Below are 19,590 nucleotides of genomic sequence, written 5' to 3' on the forward strand. Positions count from 1 at the left end.
GTGTTTTCCAAAGTTTCTCCAACTTGGCTTCTAGAATCTAGTTTCAGCATGCTTCTATATTTGCCTTTGGTCTTGTGTTGCAGGCGTGCTTGTGTGATTCGAGGCCAAGTGGTGGCTGTGGATGGAACCCCTCTGGTAGGGGTGAATGTTAGTTTCTTGCACCACAGTGATTACGGGTTTACCATCAGCCGGCAGGATGGAAGGTACGTCACTGTTGCTCCTGATCATTGTGGGGACCAAATGCTGACTTCTGGCACATGAGTCAAACCGGGGCTCAGATGATGCAGTGTTAGTAAGCCCATCTTCCTTCTAGCTATGTCTTAAAAAGTCATTGGTATTATTTATTTCCTCTGTTCTCCATCTAAATCAAACCAAATTTCTCTTCTAACCTTGAGCTATTAACTCTCAAATCTTTTTTTTTTTAATTTTTTAAATGGAGGTACTGGGGATTGAACCTAGGACCTTGTGCTTGCTAAGCACACGCTCTACCACTGAGCTTTACTCTTCCCCCAAAGTCTTCCTGAGACCCTGGCCCTGGGGATAGTTTTCTAGCCTTCATCTAGTTCCATGTTTAAATCCAGCTTCAAAATCCAGTGAGGTGATACAGGTAATAAAAAGGGAGCCATGGCTCCCTTAGGCTCTTCTTCCAGGGCAGCCTCAAAATATCTCAGAAATGAAGGTGTCTAAAAGGTTTCTTCCAAAAGTATACAATTCAACCACATTAAGAAATTTTTTAAAATGTGTCCCCCGCTTTGACTGCCTATGTTATTAGTGACTAACTGGTTGACAAGCATGGCCAGCCTAACCAATTCCTCTTGTTGTCTGTGTAACCATAGTGATATTAACGTTAAGCACCAACCACCAGGCTGCTCTCTAAGGGCTTCCCCAGGTTCTCTGAGACCTGAGAAGCAAGACCACTAGTTAAATCTTTTCTTCCTGGAAAAGGATTTCCTCACAAAAACATTTTTGTTGCTGTCATTTAGGTAGACATTTGTTCAGAATATTTGAGTCAATAGGCCCATGTGTCCAGCTTAAAGGTACCTATGTATGATTCTTAGGAACATTCTAATGATGGCTTTGAGGTACCCTAGTCTCCAGGTAGCTACCCTTAAAATGTCCTACTCATAACAAGCCACTTCAATACTCACATAAAGAGACCTGTTGCCTTGAAGATTTTTCATGGTGTGAGAAACTATCTCCTTTCAAGAACCTGAAATCAAACCTTATCAGTCCCAACCACTTCAGAATTGTTAATTGTTCAACTTGGGGTATGTTGAATTTATTTTTTCAACTGCCTATCAAGAAAGGACTTATGAAACTCAGTTAAAGAAGATAATAAGGAAGATGTTTAACCTACTATAGAAAAACTATTTTTAAGATTGTAGCAAATCATGAATTCTCTGTAAATTATATTGCTAATTATTAATGAGCCATCTATTCATTACAACAAGCTCAGCAGAACTACTCTGGGAGCAGGTAGTGTGAATATATATATATATATACACACACACACAATAAAAACTATATTTCTTTTCAAATATTCCATAATTAGAGCTCTTTACTAATTCAAATTGACCTTTCTCCCGATTAGATTGACGGAATTTTGGTAGTTCACGCACCAGCAACTGATAAACAAAACTGGCCTCTCCCTTGCCAGCATATTCAACCATGTGCCAGAAATTGAGAAATGGATTATTTCTTTAAGTAGAATATGCCCTCAGGGACATTTGACTTCTCATGGAGAAATGATAGGCCCTCAGTTTTTTAGCTTGTGTTCAAAGGTTTCAGTGAATTATTTGATATTCACAAAAGAACCTAAAAGGAATGTGATGTCTAAAAAGTCTAAACTTTTCTGTTTCCAGTTTACAGAAAACATTAAAGAAGGGCAATTTTTGTGTTGTTAGCTTTAAGTAAAATGCAAAGACCCTCCTCCACCGAGCCTACTGTGAGAACTAGGTGTATAGATGACAGATACTGGCCGGAGTCCCCTCTGGCAGTAAATTTCCCCTCAGGCTCCACAAAGGGTGTAAGCATTCAAAATATGTGCCCAAATGCCAACCAGACTGTCCCACTGTCATCTCTTGGACATAAAGTGACAGTGTGATGAGAGTTTCCATTTATATGTCTCTGCTTGTTGCTACCTCAGATTGAGTTAAGTACATTTCAAAAGTAGAATATCAGAGGGAAACTACAGATCTTCCTCGATTTATCATGGGGTTACATCCCGATACACCCATTGTGAGTTGAAAATATTATAAACTGAAAATGCATTGAATACACCTAACCTACCGAACATCATATTTAGCCTAGCCTGCCTTAAACATGCTCAGAACGTTTCCATTAGCCTACAGTCAGGCAATAGCATGTAACACAATGCCTGTTTTATAATAAAGTGTGGAATAGCTCATGTAATTGATTAAATACTGTATTGAAAGTGAAAAACAAACTGGTTGTGTGGGTCCAGAAGAGTTGCACGTATATCAGTTATTTACCCTCGTGATCAAGTGGCTGATGGAGCTGTGGCTCGCTGCACTGCCCAGCATCATGAGAGGGCATCTATCACATATTGTTAGCCCAAGAGAAGACCAAAATTCAAAGTATGGTTTCTACTGCATGTGTATGGCTTTTGCACCATTGTAAAGTTGAAAAATCCTAAATCAAACCATCATAACTCGGGGATCATCTGTATACCCAAGGAAAGGATTATAGAGAGGTTGAGGTTACCATTTAAATACCTAGTAGACAGAGTGTGATAAGCAAGATGCTGTAAAGTTCCACTTTCTGACTCCAAATCTCAATCCCAACGGTCTGCCACTGTGCCCGTTGTTCCAGTGGTATCACTGCTTTGGTTTGAGCTAGTGACTCTGTCAAAGTCCCTGTTACATGCAAACACGTTATGGGGGGTGTAGAACTAATTACGCACATTATCATCTATTTGCAAAAGTTAATTGACAACTTTCCCTAGGGAATCAGCTAAAGTCTTTGTCATGGGACCAAAGTGATGTATTAGAAGCAGAAGGAAACATGGGAGTGGAAGTTGGGCCCCTCTAAAAGTGAAAAGAGAGTAGGTATGCAGATTGGGAGAGGCCGAAGTAGCAGAAAAGAAGGAAAAAAAAGGCAATTCTAAAGGAAAGACAAATATGTATGAGTATCTACTGATTCCATGCATTTTCATATCTATCCTTCTGTTTCATCTTCACAACAACTTCATGAGATAGGAAACATTATTATTGTCCTCCCCACTTGGCAGATGAGAAAACTTATCCAAATTAACACAGCTAATAAGGCTAGAGCCAAAAGTTGAACCCAAGTAATCTGGCTCTTACCTTCTATGATTTACCACCTTCAACTTAGATATGTAACAGGTGCTCAGTAATGTGTTGAAAGAGAACTGTTTATAAATAGTTCAGCTAATGATAAGCAAAATAGGTGAAGCATTGACATTCTTAGAAGATTCTTGAAAGCATTAAAAATCTCAAGAGCTTTGTTTGGAAGACTTTGGAAGATGAAGAGAGGGTTTCCTCTGATTCCCCTCAAGGTAAGAGTTTGTTCATTTCTAGATACCATAAGGCAGAAATAAGCATTTTGCATAGGCTTCAATAGTCTTCCATCTGTGAATAGGACTGATTTGGCCTATTAGGGATTAACAACAGTCTCCAAATACGTCTTCTCCCTTGGCTGTTTTATGCTCACTCTCACCAGACTTTGTAACCTGCTCTCACATGACTTTATAACCTGTTCTTAATGACCCATGCCAATGGAGACCATTTGTGGTGGAGGAAATCTCAAAAGAATTAATCATTTAGAGAGCTTTCTATTGGGTATTGGAGTAGTTTAGATGGATTTTTGGCCACAGATCCACCTGCCACCACCATAGCAATTAATGAGTCACTCGGACAGTGTTTACTATATATAACAGCTAGTTGAGGAAAGGTGAAATCAGAGTTCTCCAGAGAAACTGAACCTGTGTGTATGTGTGTGTGTATAGATATATACTTATACACACACACACACACACACACACATATATATATACAGTTGACTCTTTAATAACATGGGTTTGAACTGCACAAGTCCACATGCAGATTTTCTTTTCCAGTAAATATGTATTACAGTACTCTTTGATTCATGTTTGGTTGAATCCATGGATGTGGAACTGCGGATGCAGAGGGCCAACTGTAAAATTATAAGCAAATTTTTGACTGCACTTGGAGGGGGGTACTCTATCCCCCACATTGTTCAAGGGTGAACTGTATATAGAGAGAGTTAGTGAGGAAGAGATTTCAAGGAATTGGTTATGTGATTGTGGGGATTTGGCAAGTCCAAAAACTATAGGGTAGCTAGCAGACTGGAGTCTCTTGGGAAAAAGTAGATTCTGCTGCTGCAGTCTTGAGGCAGAATTCCTTCTTCCTCAGAGAAACTTCAGTTTTGCTCTTTTGACTAATTGGATGAGGCCCTCCCACATTATCAAGGGAAATCCCCTTTATTTAAAGTTAACTAATTGTCGATATTAACCACATCTACAAAATACCTCCACAGCAACACCTAGATTAGTGTTCGATTAAATAACTGGGTACTACAGCCCAACCAAGTTGACCCATAAAACTAACCCAACAGGAAACCTAGGGCAAGTTCCCAGTAGAACTTAAATGTCTCTATCTGCTTATGGAGAGAATTAAAAACTAGCCTAGAATTAAGAAAATATCTATAAATTTAGTAGGGAAATGGATCTGATTTGAGAAGAAAGTTAACATTTGTTAACTCCCTATTATATGCTTGGCCCCAAGTCTTTAGCTCATTTACTCACAGTAATAACTGAGTGACAGACCATATTAACCCCATTTTACTAATGAGGAAACTGAAGTTCACAGGGGTTAAATAATTAGCCCAAAGACACAAAGTTAACATGGCAGAGCTAGGATTCAAACTCGGGTGTGTATGAAGCCAAAAACCACATCGTTCTACAAAATAAGAAGCCTGCCCAGTCTGCCTAATCTTTCTAGAAGTAGAGAATAATTCCCAGGTACATATGTTCTTGTTTGGATAGTTTATTTTGGTTTCACATTCACATTTGTTTTTGTTTTCAAATAAGTAAGCACATCAGTTTTAAGGAGGCAAGAGCTGAGGTTTGGGTGAAGCAAATAAACTTGCCCAAGGACACAGTTAAATCAATGTAGAAAGTGAACCAGAAAAAAGGTCTCTTGACAAGTAATGTAGGATTTTCCCCCACTATGCTTGCCTTAAATTGCTCCTGTATTATCATGAATTCAGCCTCTCTGTCTTAAACCATAAGCCATTTTGGGTTTTCTTTTTTTAGTTCAAACCTAGATTATTTTCTATAGCTAATGCAGTCCTTCAAATCCTCTTTTTGGAAACTGCCTTATATTACAGCTACTTGACTGAAAAAGCAACAATAAAAAATTCAGTATTAGCTATCCTTTGTTACTGTCCATTTATCTTTATCTGGCAGATTTCTGGAACAGGACAAAATTGGTAATACTGTAATAAATACAATAAATGTCATATGAAAGGAGTGGTGAGATATCCATAATTAAGTCTGATTCCCTGTCAGGGCATTTGACCACTGAAAAGTGTTTTAAGAAAGTTTTGGGGTTTTTTTTAACCACAGAATTGTTTACATCTCTCTCCTGTGGATTTAAATTGCTTTGAATATTAAGGAGCATCCATTGCCCTTTCAACATTTTTAAGATATAATGATAATAATTTATCATTATCTTACTTTCATATGTAGCATTCTCCACTTTTTGAATGCTTTCAAGTACACAATATCAAAGACATCATTATATCTAAAAGAGAAGTAAGGTTGAGCCGTCTAGTGCAGAATGAACTGAAATCTGAGTCTGTTTTGCTCCAATGCAAGAGTCATTTCAGAGACCACATCAAGAGATGGACTTACAAGAGAAGTAGTCTTGTTTTGGCAGAGAGATATGGGAGAAGTTGTCAATGGATATGGACAGGATCCATTACAGCTTTCTTACAAAAGGATACCAAGAGGCATTCTAGAGGGAACTGGGGATCCTAAATCTGAGGAGCCAAAGTGGGTAGCCAGACGTTCAGGTGTGGTATTGCTCAAGCAAATTTCACTGAACAAATTTCCTCGGCTGATATCTTTCTCCAAATGCCATCTCAGAGACACCGTCAGGTTTCTGACTTTATGTTTGTGACCATGAACAAGGTATTTAACCTTTTGGCGCCTTACTTTTCTTGAGTTACATTATAGGAAATTTTTTTGAAGATAAATAATGCATTGTATTAAAGATGTTGCTGAGTGTTAAATAGCCATCTTTCAGTTATCTCTAGCACACGGGGGAGCAGTGATGTCAGATTTGGCTTTGCAGAAATACATGAAGTGATTTTGTTTAAGATAGTATTAAAATTGGTTTACAGATCCTGGGTGAATATCAACTGGTGATATGGAATTTTTTTCCCTTAAGTCTTCTGAATAGTGAAAACAAGTCATCCATGGAATGAATATTTAGAGGCACTAGAGGGAATAAAATAGAGACTACAAATGGAGATAGTCTAGTCCCCAAAGAAGGAAGGGGCACCAAAATTATCTATTTGTTAAACTTTAATTTTATTTCAGTTATTCATTTGCTTGAAACTGTGTTCTGTTTTTCCTTCTCAGCTTTGACCTTGTAGCCATCGGTGGTATCTCAGTTGTCTTAATCTTTGATCGATCACCTTTCCTGTCTGAGAAGAGGACACTCTGGTTGCCTTGGAATCAGTTTATCGTGGTGGAGAAAGTAACCATGCAGAGAGTTGTATCAGACCCACCATCCTGCGATATCTCCAACTTTATCAGCCCAAACCCTATTGTGCTTCCTTCACCACTCACATCATTTGGAGGGTCCTGTCCAGAGAGGGGGACTATTGTTCCTGAGTTGCAGGTGAGTACATTGGCCTTGAATATATAAAATCACAGAATCCATGGAGTGGCCAGCTAGATCCTTTTCCTGGTCCGCCTGCCAGGCTGAGAATGTGCGGCCCTTCATTTTTCAAGAGAAGCCTTCAAATGTAATCTCCCTGGCACACATTTGCACGGTGATTGGCCAGGGCTATAGGACACTATCTCTGGCCATGGAACAAAGCAAGATGAACTAGCTGTCATGAGAATTAGACCCCAAACCATGATCTGATGAACACTGCACTCTGAAGAACCAAGCTAGCTGGTTCACTAGTGATAACAGTATAATCACTGGTTCTGAAATGAAAGCTCCTTAAGAAATCTAGTTTTCTTCCACTGTCTAGTCCACGTCCGTTGTCATTATTCTTAGAAGTCATGACATCTCCTCTTGTTTAGCTGTGTTTAATAAAGATAGTATTCAAGCGTATGTGTTTTGTTTAATACTTTGCTTTTTAAGTGTTCAAGCTTTACAGTCAGAGGAAGATATTTTTGAAACTTCATATTTAGGATTCCTGAGAATTTTTCTTTATCAAGCATTCAGTGTTTTCATTTCAATATCAAGCCATTCAAACATCCGTAGTATAATTTTCTCACTCCATTATAGAAACATTTTAATTATTTACATTTAATTAGTTTAATGTTAACATTTTACTGATAGTTTAATGACCACCAAAATGGATTCCTAAGCCAGACGGCTCCAGAATTCAAGAAGTATCCTCAAGAAGAGGTAAATGGACAGTCCAAGGTTGAATTGGTTTTTCTTCCGTCACAACATCTCCACCTGCTGTTAGCACTGCCCAGAGGATATCACTTAGGAAAGGCTCACAAAAAAATAGTAGTCTACGCAAAAAGGAGTCCAAAAAGTTGCTGCTCCTATCTCTTCCATTATTTTTCTTTAGAAAGGAAGAAAAAACAAGATAGTATTTAATGAATACATTGAACTGGTACACCAGTCCTTCCATAGGTGTCATTAGGAAGCATGGGTCTTTTTCAAAACAAAAGTTTTTGAACCAGTCTAGGATTGCATGATTCCTTAGGGAAATGAAATACCAAGGCGGTAAGTGTCATGCTAGCCTTCACTATTAGGCTTCTGCCACCATCTCGAAAGACAGAGCCAGTGGACAGTTTTGGTATCAAAAAGCTAATGCAGAGGAAGAAAAACTGGGAGAAGACTAGACAAAATGGATTTGTGCCTCAGAAAGAGAAGAATGACCAGAAATCTTAGACAATATGAGCCAGTGTGTGTTTAACAATTAGTTCTCCTCTGTGCACCAGTTTGGGAAACGAAGAAGGGACAGTGTTCTGCACTTAAAATTAATAAGGGCACAGAAATAGCCACACTAGCCATGTCACCTTAATTGCATTAAATAGTATGGGCTTTTTCTTCAGCTGTATTTTGAAAGTTGAAAGTCACAGGACACAAGATGTAGTTTCAGTGGCCACTTTTGGTTGTTTAACTCCATCTGTGCTAATAAACAAATAAGTAATAGCAATTACTTAAAGAAGCCAAGTGTTATTTTCACTCTGGGACCAACATTTGTATAAGATTTACAGAGGAATTAATGGGAGTTATTTGCTTCCCAGTCACAGGTGCCAGCTTGGAAAAGCTTGTTCCCAGCTATTGGTACATCCAGGCACAGAGAAATATGTAAGCAAAATTTGATTAAAAAGTTGGCCCTCGGGGTCATACCAAAGCTCCAAAGAAGACAAGTTTGATGGCATCAGTAAAGATTAGTTCTAGGGACACCATCATCTCTGTCATAAAATATCACTTTCTGGACCTGTTTCCGGAGTCCTTCCTCTCAGAGAGCCGAACCTGAATAAGGCTACAGCAGTGGTCTGTGATATATGGCTTAACACACCAAACAAGTTCTGTGTCTCTCTGTATAAGAAAAAGACCTTTCATGCAATCCACAGCACTGAAATCCTTGACATTCAGCAGTGTGAGCTTCTCCAACTCCTACGAAGCAATTTCTGGAACACTTGAAAAACCAAAATTGTGATTTTCACAGTCTTTCCTGGAAAGGCAAAAAGGAGAGCGATCCTCAGGGTTGACTAGATGTCTTGCCCCCATGCAGATGTGGTGCAAAACTCAAAACCTCCGGTCATGTAGCCTCACTGAGATTCTAGAAGTGCCTGGACATCCACAGATCCCTTTAAGCACTCTCCTCTGGCAGGTTTCTAAGACAAAAGCGTGCAGTATCCTTGTCTACCTGTGACCGCTGATAAAGAGTCAATTTGGCTTTTTTCCTTTCAGGTTGTGCAGGAGGAGATCCCCATTCCTTCCAGCTTTGTGAGGCTGAGTTACCTGAGCAGCCGCACCCCCGGGTATAAAACCCTGTTACGAATCCTTCTAACACATTCAACCATTCCCGTGGGGATGATAAAAGTACACCTCACAGTAGCTGTGGAAGGGCGGCTCACACAGAAGTGGTTTCCTGCTGCAATTAATCTCGTCTACACATTTGCTTGGAACAAGACCGACATCTATGGACAGAAGGTCTGGGGCCTGGCAGAGGCTTTGGGTATGTTGAAATAATTCTATGTAAATAGCAATGTAATGTTCACAAAACAGAAAGTGCTAGCTGCATATTAATTTGTATTTGGAATAATTACGGGTTTTCTTCTGTTTGAAGGATCTAAGGCACTTTTTCATTTAAACACCCCCTTTGGGCCTGTTGAGAGTTCCCTTTTGACATATTTTTGCTTCAGAACGATTTTAGTTCCCCTTTCATGATGGCTGCATACCAGTGGAATCACACAGTATCTGGCTTGTAACTGTCTCCAGAGCTGAATATTGCCTTCTGTGACCTTTGGTGTGGTGTTCTTTAGGTCATGTTTTTGAATTTGACATTTAGACTGTCATTTTCGCTTAGAAAATACAAAATTTTAACTTATAGGCATCTCCACTTACTATCTTTTATGTCTAAGATGGTTAGACTCCATTAGCTCGTTACTGCGGTAGGTTAAATAAAAAATCACCCTGCCTTCCTAGTCGTTTTGACTTTAAAACCTAGAATCTTACAGCTAGCAGGGATCTTAAGAGGTCCTTTGGGTCTATGGTTTTCAGATACTTAATTTCCTCAGACAGATGAAAGTTCTTAAAAATGAGACAGACAGATCTGCCAACTTTTTATTTTGCCAAGTAAGAATATTTTAAAGGAAAAAAAAAAGCCTGCAATCTCCTATTGCCTACCACTACCATAATTTCAACATAGAGGGATACCTTAACATCAAAAAGAGGAATAGCCTGTCTCAAGAAATGATAGTAAACAATCTAATACTGATGCTCAGAGAGACAGACAGATCAACAGACAGACACCGGTGTCTTTATGTCTCTCAGTCCGTAGAAAACAGCGAAAACTTCCTAAGAGACCTGACAGGTCTACAGAACCGCAGTTGGGAGCCATTGATTCTTGTGCCTTCAGGCAATAGCTCGTGGAAATCATCCTTGGACAGATGAGAAGACTATTTTTAAAGTTCTCCAGGGGAGAGGTTTTCATACTCTCCCTTGGAAGTGTCTATCATGGTACAACTCCCATATAACTGACCCATGTTTCTTAGACTACAGTGTGTCAATTTCCTCTTTCCAGAGGGAAATATTAGAGAGGAAAAAAAAACCTGGTGACTCTTCTTTGCCCAAGAGACTCTCACATATGTAAATAATTAACCCATCTCTGTTGGACTTTATTAGAATGCAAGGACCATGGAGTGTTTCAGACTTCCTCAGTTAGTGGGGAGTTATTATAAAGACACGGGAAAGTAAGAAAGAACAAGAAAAGGCATCAGCAGCCTCACAGTCAGCTCTCGCCAAACTGCAGCCTTGCTCGGGACGCACTGCAGTCCTAGATTGGCATCCAGTCCATCAACTAAGCTCTAGTTGTCCCCCCTCTGCAGCAAGAGTCCACTGCTTCCACTGTGGTGACTCAGCCATACCGATGACTGAGCTCACCACTTCTCCTGCCATAGAACTACCCTCATTTTCTCTCAGCTCTTGCAAACTCCACAGTCTGGTGATTTGCATTCAGAGTCCTCTTAGAATATCGGATTGTGTCACCAGTCACCATGTAGTAGAAAACAGCTGTGAAGGCAGAGCTCTCCCATTAGGCTAACTACCAACAAGGTCGCTGGCCAGCCCGTAGAGTCCTGCTCAGTCCCTAGTCCAGTGAGCGGAATGAAGAGAATGCCTCTGGTGCCAGACACCCTCCCCGGGTTCAAATCATCCCTCCTCTACTTACTAGCTATGCCACACTGGTTAAATCAATCTCCAAATGCCACAGTTTCTCCATCTATAAAATGGGTGTCATGAAGAGAATATTACTCACAGGTTACTGTGATATGAGGGTTAAATGAGATGAGTGAGTGCTTCATACATGGCAAGCACTCAACAAATGTTGGTCTCTGGTATAGGTTTTGTCAGTTTCCCTGTGATTAGCATATTAGGATCACAAGGTATAAAGCGTGGAGCCTCTGCGGGTATTTGTTGCCTCAGTGTCTCTAAGAAGGGAGCTATGGGCTTAACAGATTGGCACTCTGTGTTAGTAATTCTCTATTTGCCATCCCTGACACACGCAGACACACACACAGTCTCTTCTCTGCCCTTCTGTGTGTGCTGAAAGACTGGCATCTATAGACCACAATGCCTGGACTCCTTCAGTCTCTGGCTTCCCTTTTGATTCGGTCAATGGATGGCACCATCAGGAGACTGCAGGGTGGAAGGAGAAAAAGGTCAGGGGATTTATCCCTCTCCCTGCTTCACTGCAGTTCCAGCAGTGACTACACTAGAAGATGGCAGCTCCTGTTGGGTAGTGCCTCCTCCAAATCCCCAAGCTCTCTCCGCTCTCCCTGGACCCCTCTCTGCAAGCCCAGACAGCTCCCCAGTGTTGCCCGTTCCTGGGTGGGTCGTGACTTTTGTTGAGTCCCTTTACCCTGTTCACACCTCTGTAAATAGTCCAGTGAACTCTTTGCTCTGAACACCTGCATGTGACATCTGACCCCTGCTGGGACCCTGACTGATGCATACTCAAGGCCTCATGTGCCCCTCTCCAGGATATGACACTAAAGCCTTTGCTTCACTAGAATAATCTAAAATTCCTCTAACGTTCCTCCTTAGGGCTTTGTTTTCCAATTCTTTATAGCCTTCCTCAGAACCCCTGCCAGATAGTTAGATTCTTGGTTTTTGTTGGTTTGTTTTTCTTTTTCTTTTTTTTTTTACTTTTTTCTTAAGTTGTGATACTTAGCTATTTACTCTGGTAAACAGCTAACCAAGACCATATCTGGCAGTTATTTCTTGCTAGGGTTCACATAAATGCAGGTTAACCTTACTTTAAAAAAAAAAAAAGTTTTATTGAGATATAGTTCATATACCAAAAAGTTCACCCATTTAAAGTGTACAATTCAGTGGATTTTAGTATTATGACAAGGTTGTACAATCATCACCAATATTTAATTCCAGAACATTCTCATCACCAAAGTAGTCCTAAACATACTAGCAGTCACTCTCTACTTCTCCCTCTCCTCCAGGCGCACAGCCACCAATCTCCTTTCTGTCTCTACGGATGTACCTATTCTGGATATTTCAAACAAATACAGTCACGTAATATGTGGTCTTTTGTATCTGACTTCTTTCAGTTGGCATAATGTTTCCAAAGGTCATCCATGTTAGTATATATCGGTTCTTTGTTCCTTTTTATGACTGAATAATATTCCATTGCATGAATATACCACATTTTGTTTGTCCACTCATCAGCTGGTGGACATTTGGGTTGTTTCTACCTTTTGGCTATTGTGAATAGTGCTGCTGTTAACATTTGTATCCAAGTATTTGTTTGAATAGTTGTTTTCAATTCTTTGCAGACTATACATAGTAGTAGAATTGTTGGGTCATATGGTATTCTGTGTGACTTGTTGAGGAGCCACCAAACTGTTTTCCACAGTGACCACACCATTTTATCCACCTCACTTTATGCATAAAAATTTGTTACACCTCTTCCTTTTAAATACCTCCAGTGCTAAAGATTCTAAAATTTTCCTCCGTCTTGTAGTTAAGCACTCTTAATGGCTTAGTTTCTAAGATATCCATGAATGATTGAATATAACAACTAAGACAAAAAGAAGGGCAAAATGTTCTAGGATACACACAAGTGATGATGACTTCGTCCCTATTGTTTGTCTATGGATGTTAGTTTACTTGCTGTTTCTACTGGTGTTCCTAGTCAAAACTTCCACCAGCATTCTGACTATAAAATAGCCTTAACTAAAATGCTGAAATATATATTGTTGGTTCCTTTTTAAGGCTCATAATAGTAATAAAAGCAAGAGACAATTGACTCACTCAGAAATATCCAAGGGAGAGGGGAAAAAGTCCCTCATGATGTTTTATGTGCACTTAAGGGACATATTTTTTTAAGGCAGAGAAAGAAGATTGGCAAGGATCCCAAGGAAAACAGCCAAACTAATTTCAAGTGTGGTACCTAAGATGGAATATGGATTATTTACCTTGTAGAAAATGTTCCTGATAACTTAATCATTGTTAAATGGATTTTATTTACTACCTCGTCTCCATTTCCAGCCCCACAGAGACTAAGAGAATTTTCTTGACGGTGGTAAAGCATTAGAACAGGTGGTAGAATGAAGTTGGAGAATCTACTTCTCTGAAGATGGATTGTGAGTGCCTTAAGAATATAACAGACAATAAATAGTTCAGGTGATAAACAGATGGAGGCAGAGGGATCAACTATATTACCACTGAGCTCATACCTTAATAGATATGATTGACTCTAAACAAGCAAAGAAGAAAACATTTAGTTGTACTCCTGGCCATATTTTATAATCACCTAACTGATATGAGACCAGACTAAATTGTGTACCAGATATTAACAGTGGTGCTATATATATGACACTTCTCAGATTTGCTTGAAATATACTAGAAATTCTAGTATAGCCTTTTGGTAGGCAGAATAATAGCCATTACCTCCCAAAGATGTAAATATACTATGTTACATGGCCAAAGATAATTAAGGTTTGAAATGGAATTAGATACGCTAATCAGCTGACCTTGCGATGGGATAATTATCCTAGATTATCTCGGTAGGCCTCATGTCATCACAAGGGTCCTTAAAAGTGGAAGAAGGAGGCAGAAGGAGAGGTCAGAGTTAGAGGAAAACAGAACTCTAATTACAGAAGAAAGACACAGCAAGATGCAGTATTGCTGGCTTTGATGATGAAAGAAGGGGGCCAAGGACCAAGGGATGTGGGTGGCCTCTAGAAGCTGGAAAAGACAAGGAAATGGATTCCCTTTTAGACCCATCAGAAGGAACTCAGCCTCCTGACCCCTTGATTTTAGCTCAATGAGACCCTTTTTAGAAGAGTCTATAAGATGATAAATCTGTGTTGACTGAAGCCTTTAAGTTTGTTGTAATTTATTACAACCGCAATAGGAAACAAACCTTGACCAATCTTCATACGGTCCCAGTGATAGCTAGGATTTTGGTTAAAACTATGGCTAGAAAAGTCTCCCACTCTTCCTCCTTCCCTCGCCACTTAAATATGAACCTCTGTCCCCCTCGTTTCTGAGTGATGGAGAAAGAGGTCAGATTTAAACAAGCTGAATGTGAAGTGATGGTGAATATCTGAGGTGAAATGCTCACTTAGTTTGAAATGTGGGGCTCTTGTTTCCCACATGGCTCAGCTGTGGGAAATTGGTGTGATCTCTAAGGGCCAGAGTGTCACAAAAGAAGAATAGATTGTTGAGAGACAGGCAAAATGAGAAAAGGAATGCTTGAGATCCTAACGTATCCCTCCAGTTTTTGTAATGAAACAGATTTTGCAACTGGAGGGATAATACTAGAGTGAATAAATTACCAGTGGAGGTTGTGTGAACTAATTCCTTGGAGAAGTATCAATGGCAGCTGATAAGATTGATTAATCCAAGTACAATATTGATCAAGTGGAAGAAGAGTAAAATCACCCCCAGGGTTGCTGTACAAAAACCACAATCACCAGTTCATCCGGCTTAAAGATTTTGTTGTCTGATACACAGACAAGATTCCCCTGCTAAAAACTCCATGTGAGCATTTGAAATAATTTGGCCTTGGTACTTTATTCTCTGGCTCTAAATAAGGTATGATGTCTAGAAATCGTTGTATATTATTTAGTTTCTTTCCCAACTCTGCTGCTTGCAAAACAATGTAAAAAAAAAATCATTATTTTTACGTTCACAGTGCCATTAAAGTTCTAGAGACGGTTTATTTAATTTGACAAACTGGCTTGTTCAGGGGCTCTGATCTGCATCCACTATATGAATTTTGTCAGAATAATTCCCTATGTCCGCCTGTATCTGTATACATTATCAATACGTAATAATGCATTCTGCTTGGTCTTCATTTTAATTAAATTAAATTGCAGCGGTTTGGAGTCCTAGAAGTTCAGGAAATCAGCCATCCGCCTTTAGTAGCACTGCTATAAACAATTCTATTTTTCTTCAAGGTTATTGGTAACAACAATTGCATAATTATTTAGTACAGTAGTTTGGCAAGAAAGAGTGGTGTTTCAGGGAGAACTAGACTTCCTAAAGGTTCACGACGCAAAGGAGTCTGTGTAAATTGTGTTAGAGAGAAACAGGGGAACATTAATGGTAATAGGTGCTAAGCTACGGTTGCTTTGTGCACACAAAACATCCCCGAGAACGATGCTCTAGTGTTCATAAATTTCCCTTCAGTAAAACCTAGGCAGGCTGGGCAGCCACAAAAATAGCATCCACTGAATATTTTAATAATAAATGGGTAGTGCTTTACAATTTGCAAAGTACTCTCACATGCATTTTCTCATTTTAATCCTTATAACATTCCTGCCTGGTAGGCATGGCATGATTAATATGATCTTCATTTTATAGAGTGGGAAACTGAGGTTCAGACAGAGCAAGTGATGAAAGACCTTCCCAGAGCAGGGATTCAAACCTGGGTCTCCCATTCCTGAGTTCTGTGTGCCTTTCACTACTGCCTCTCTTCACTGAAGGGACCAACCCACCTTACCGAGTACCCAATTCAACGTCCCAGTGGCTTTCTGTCAAAGAAGCTAGCAGAGATAATAATCTTTCATCATTTCTCTCCACTCAGGAATTCGTAATCATTAACTGAGAGCAGGGCTGTTTTATCCATTCAGCTTTATAGGCACAGCACCAAGGATATGAGGTTTTCAAGGACCTGTGAAAATGTTTGCAACCTGAAAAATAGAGGTATTGGCACCAAAAGATGCAAAGAAAACCAGAAAATCAACATTAACAAATTGTTCAGATAAATGTCTGCAAAGTGGAGCGTTATGTCAGCTTGTCAACTCCAACTCAATTTTCACACTTAGTATGAAATATGTTTAATGTTGGATATGGGGTATAGGTTGTATCCACTTTAATATTTCTGATAAAATGTGAGATGAGGACCTCCAAAGAGTACCTAGAGCGTACCAGGGTTTTTAAATGACCCTTGATTGATACTCTGGTAAGCAAGTGGTCTGTGCCCATTTCAAACTGCTGGTCACACCCGGTAGTAGATTGTGAAATCCATTTGGTGAATCAACCAGTACTTTTTTAATGGAATGGAATGGAACAAAACATATATGAATAGACTAGACCAGACTAGAACAGAACAGAATAGAAAATACCATAATGTAAAGCTATTTAGAGGGTACTGTTTTAGAAAACTTTGTTTCACTTATACATGAGTGTATGTTTTGTATCTCTCCACCTGTATTTTGGATCACAATTAAATGACTTTCAGGCATAAGAATTTGACAGCCATTAGTAAGATAATATAGTCAAGAGACAGAAAAATTAAATGATTTACCAAACCGTATGACTTATTTTCCAAGTCAGCATTTATGACGATTCTTGCCTCCCAATCTCCTCTACCAAGCCATCTCAGCACATTATGGTGATATCTATTTAACATTCAGTGACCACATAATTTATCATTCAAACCAGGATCCCCTTTCAAGGGGATGCTGTAAACAACAGTGTAACTGGATACTGTTTGGGGCCAATCAGGATACACAAAGCTTCTACTTCAAGGCTATCCCTAGCTTCCAATCCTTATTTCTTAAATTCAGAGCAAATAAAAGTTTATTTATTTGGCACTTCTGAATCATGGGTCTTTCCCTTAATAGCCAGCATAGAAGAAAAAAGCACTTGCTAAGAAGTCACAGGGTTTGAGCTTCAGTTCTACCTTTTACTGCTATAGCTGGATGACCTTGGACTAGTCACTTCACCTCTCTGTGTCTATCATCTCATCTATCAGATGGGAGTAAACATATCTTTCTTATGAGTTTTGTAAATCTTCAAGTTAGGTAATATACACAAAAATGTTTTTAACTGTTAGGTGTTATGCAAATGTAAGGTGATATTATTTTAAGGAGGCCATGGATGAAAATTCCAAAAGATAGGTAACCCTTCAGGGTACGGCCTCTCTGACATGACAAATTGTGCTGCCCAGTGTAATATCCACTGTATCTGCAGTGCTTAGCAAATTACCTGCCTGGCACATAGAGCTGCTCAGCAAAGGTTTGCTGAGTCATTAAATAACCAGCACGTTTCTTTCCATTGCAATATCGCATCCCCTTTAATCAGTCACGTTATTTCAAAGGATAACCAGTCCAGTTTCAAGGTGAATCTGTTTCCTAAATCCCCCCAAAGAAAAATGCCTAAATACTGCTAGAAGGTGGTCATCTTCTGTTTTCTTCTGTATTGGGGGGGATGGGGGCGGGGGAAGGGTTGTTCTTCATGTGTTTTTGATGCACTAGAAAGACACTGACTCTCTAGCCACCCTGACCTTCTTTCAGTCTCCCAAAGATATGAAGCCTCAAAGTGTTGCACACATGCCACTCTCTCTCCCTAGAATGTTCTTTCCTGTACTTCATGAGATAAATCCCTTCTGCATGAAGAGGCTTTTTCTTTGCCTTCCAGTTCCAACTGAAATTCCCTTGATACACTATCTCATAATACCCTGTACTTTCCCATCATAACATTTATCACAATGTGTGTGTGTGTGCTCGCTGTTTTGTTTCATATTTGTTCCTCTCACTAGAATGTGAGCTCCACTGCGAGGAGTGCTGCCTCGTTCATTCTCCTATCCTCAGTGCCTGGCAACAGGAGGGACTCATTAAATGTGGCATATTTGTTGAATGACTAAACAAACAAACGAATAAGGACAGAGGCTAAGGCTGACCCCTTAGCCTGGCCTATGTAATAGGATGGTGGACTTGCCAAGTGGCAGGAGGGCAGTGCCCAGGTCCACAAAGGCACCCGTGAATGTACGTGTGAGCCAGTACATCACCCTGCCTTCTGTGGTACGTAGGTTCCAGGTTCCAGGTTCGCTTTTATGCAGCTAGGCTCAGGCAAAGCAGCCAGAAAACAAATTCACAATATTAGGTTATGGTGTATAGGACCTCCTAGATGCTTTTGACCTTTCCTAGATGTACTTTCTCTCCATCCAACTACTATGTTATTTTTCGTGCTATCATATTTAAACCGGTAAGGTTATTTTTGTACACTGACAAGGTACCAATCCTAAGGAAAATTTTACCAAATCATATCCAGTGATTCATTAAAAAGATAATACATCATAACCAAGTACTGTAGAGTGTATTTTAAGACCTCAAAGATGGTTCAGCATTAAGGAATCTGTTGCTAGAATTTACCACCTTAATGGATTAAAAGAGAAAACTATGTGAATATCTCCGTGAGTGCTGAAAAGGCACTTGTAAAAATTCATCACCTGATTCTGACATTCTTACTAAGCCAGGAATAACAGATAGGTAAACAAAGCATTTCAGGCCACTGAGTGGTGTGTCAAACTGAGGAGCCTCTGGGGTCATCCTATCCAATGAAAAATCACTAGAGAATAGGAAAAAGTAGAAGTTCTGGGGGCAGGTCCCTGTTCTCAGCAGATAGCATTTCACCGGTGTAGCCTCGGTCTGTCGTCGCCTTGGCCTGCATTTGGTTCATTCTGTCTCTTGTCTTTTATTGTTGTTCTTTTACAGTAATCTACTATTTTAAAAGAATGGGAACTATTCCTTGTTCTATTTAATGATTTCTTTTGGGTAAGAAGGTTTTGATCTTGTTGTTAGTTACCTTTTAAATGTGATGAAATTATTTTTAGATGTTCCTCAAGCTCAGGAAGGTAACGTAAATTTCTCACACTGACTATCAGACTACTTTTAATTACATATTGCCTTCATAAATGCAGCCATTATGAATTCTGAAGCCTTAGCCTGAAGCTGTTGAAAATCAGCTGCTCAATCTTGTCATACTTTGCACACCAGCTTCATCACATGGCATCTTTACCTTGGCAATTTAACGTCAGCCTCCTACCCAGGAACTTACAGATGAGTGTCACAGTCACTAAATTGCATGTCAGGGGTGCTGTGGCTCTCAGCTTTCTTAGTCCCCACATCTTACTAATGCTGCTGCTCTGATTCAGTTACTGTTTTTCTAATGTCAAATGGCTTTGAATATAACAAAGGCTTCTTTATAAGCCAGTGTCAGATTTGCAAGATGACTAACAGTGAAGTCAGAGGTGCAAATCCTGTGACCAGAGGACAGAGTCCTCTACAAAAGTAGCAAGCCTATTGTCACAATCAGTGACTCTTGGTTAAGGAACACCCCATTCATA

General features: G+C 39.7%; 1 protein-coding gene across 4 annotated transcripts in view; it reads left to right on the forward strand.

The window, feature by feature from the left end:
* The window catches only part of TENM1 (teneurin transmembrane protein 1), a 701,438-nt gene that overhangs the window by 562,443 nt on the left and 119,405 nt on the right, over positions 1 to 19,590 (forward strand). For all 4 annotated transcript variants that reach the window (XM_031445499.2, XM_064482772.1, XM_064482770.1 and 1 more), the window contains 3 exons: positions 84 to 203; positions 6,650 to 6,911; positions 9,186 to 9,453. In XM_031445499.2, coding sequence (XP_031301359.1) covers positions 84 to 203; positions 6,650 to 6,911; positions 9,186 to 9,453 — 650 coding nt within the window. The remainder of the gene's footprint in view (positions 1 to 83; positions 204 to 6,649; positions 6,912 to 9,185; positions 9,454 to 19,590) is intronic.

The sequence above is a fragment of the Camelus dromedarius genome, chromosome X, assembly GCF_036321535.1.
Source record: "Camelus dromedarius isolate mCamDro1 chromosome X, mCamDro1.pat, whole genome shotgun sequence".
In the NCBI taxonomy this organism is placed as follows: domain Eukaryota; kingdom Metazoa; phylum Chordata; class Mammalia; order Artiodactyla; family Camelidae; genus Camelus; species Camelus dromedarius.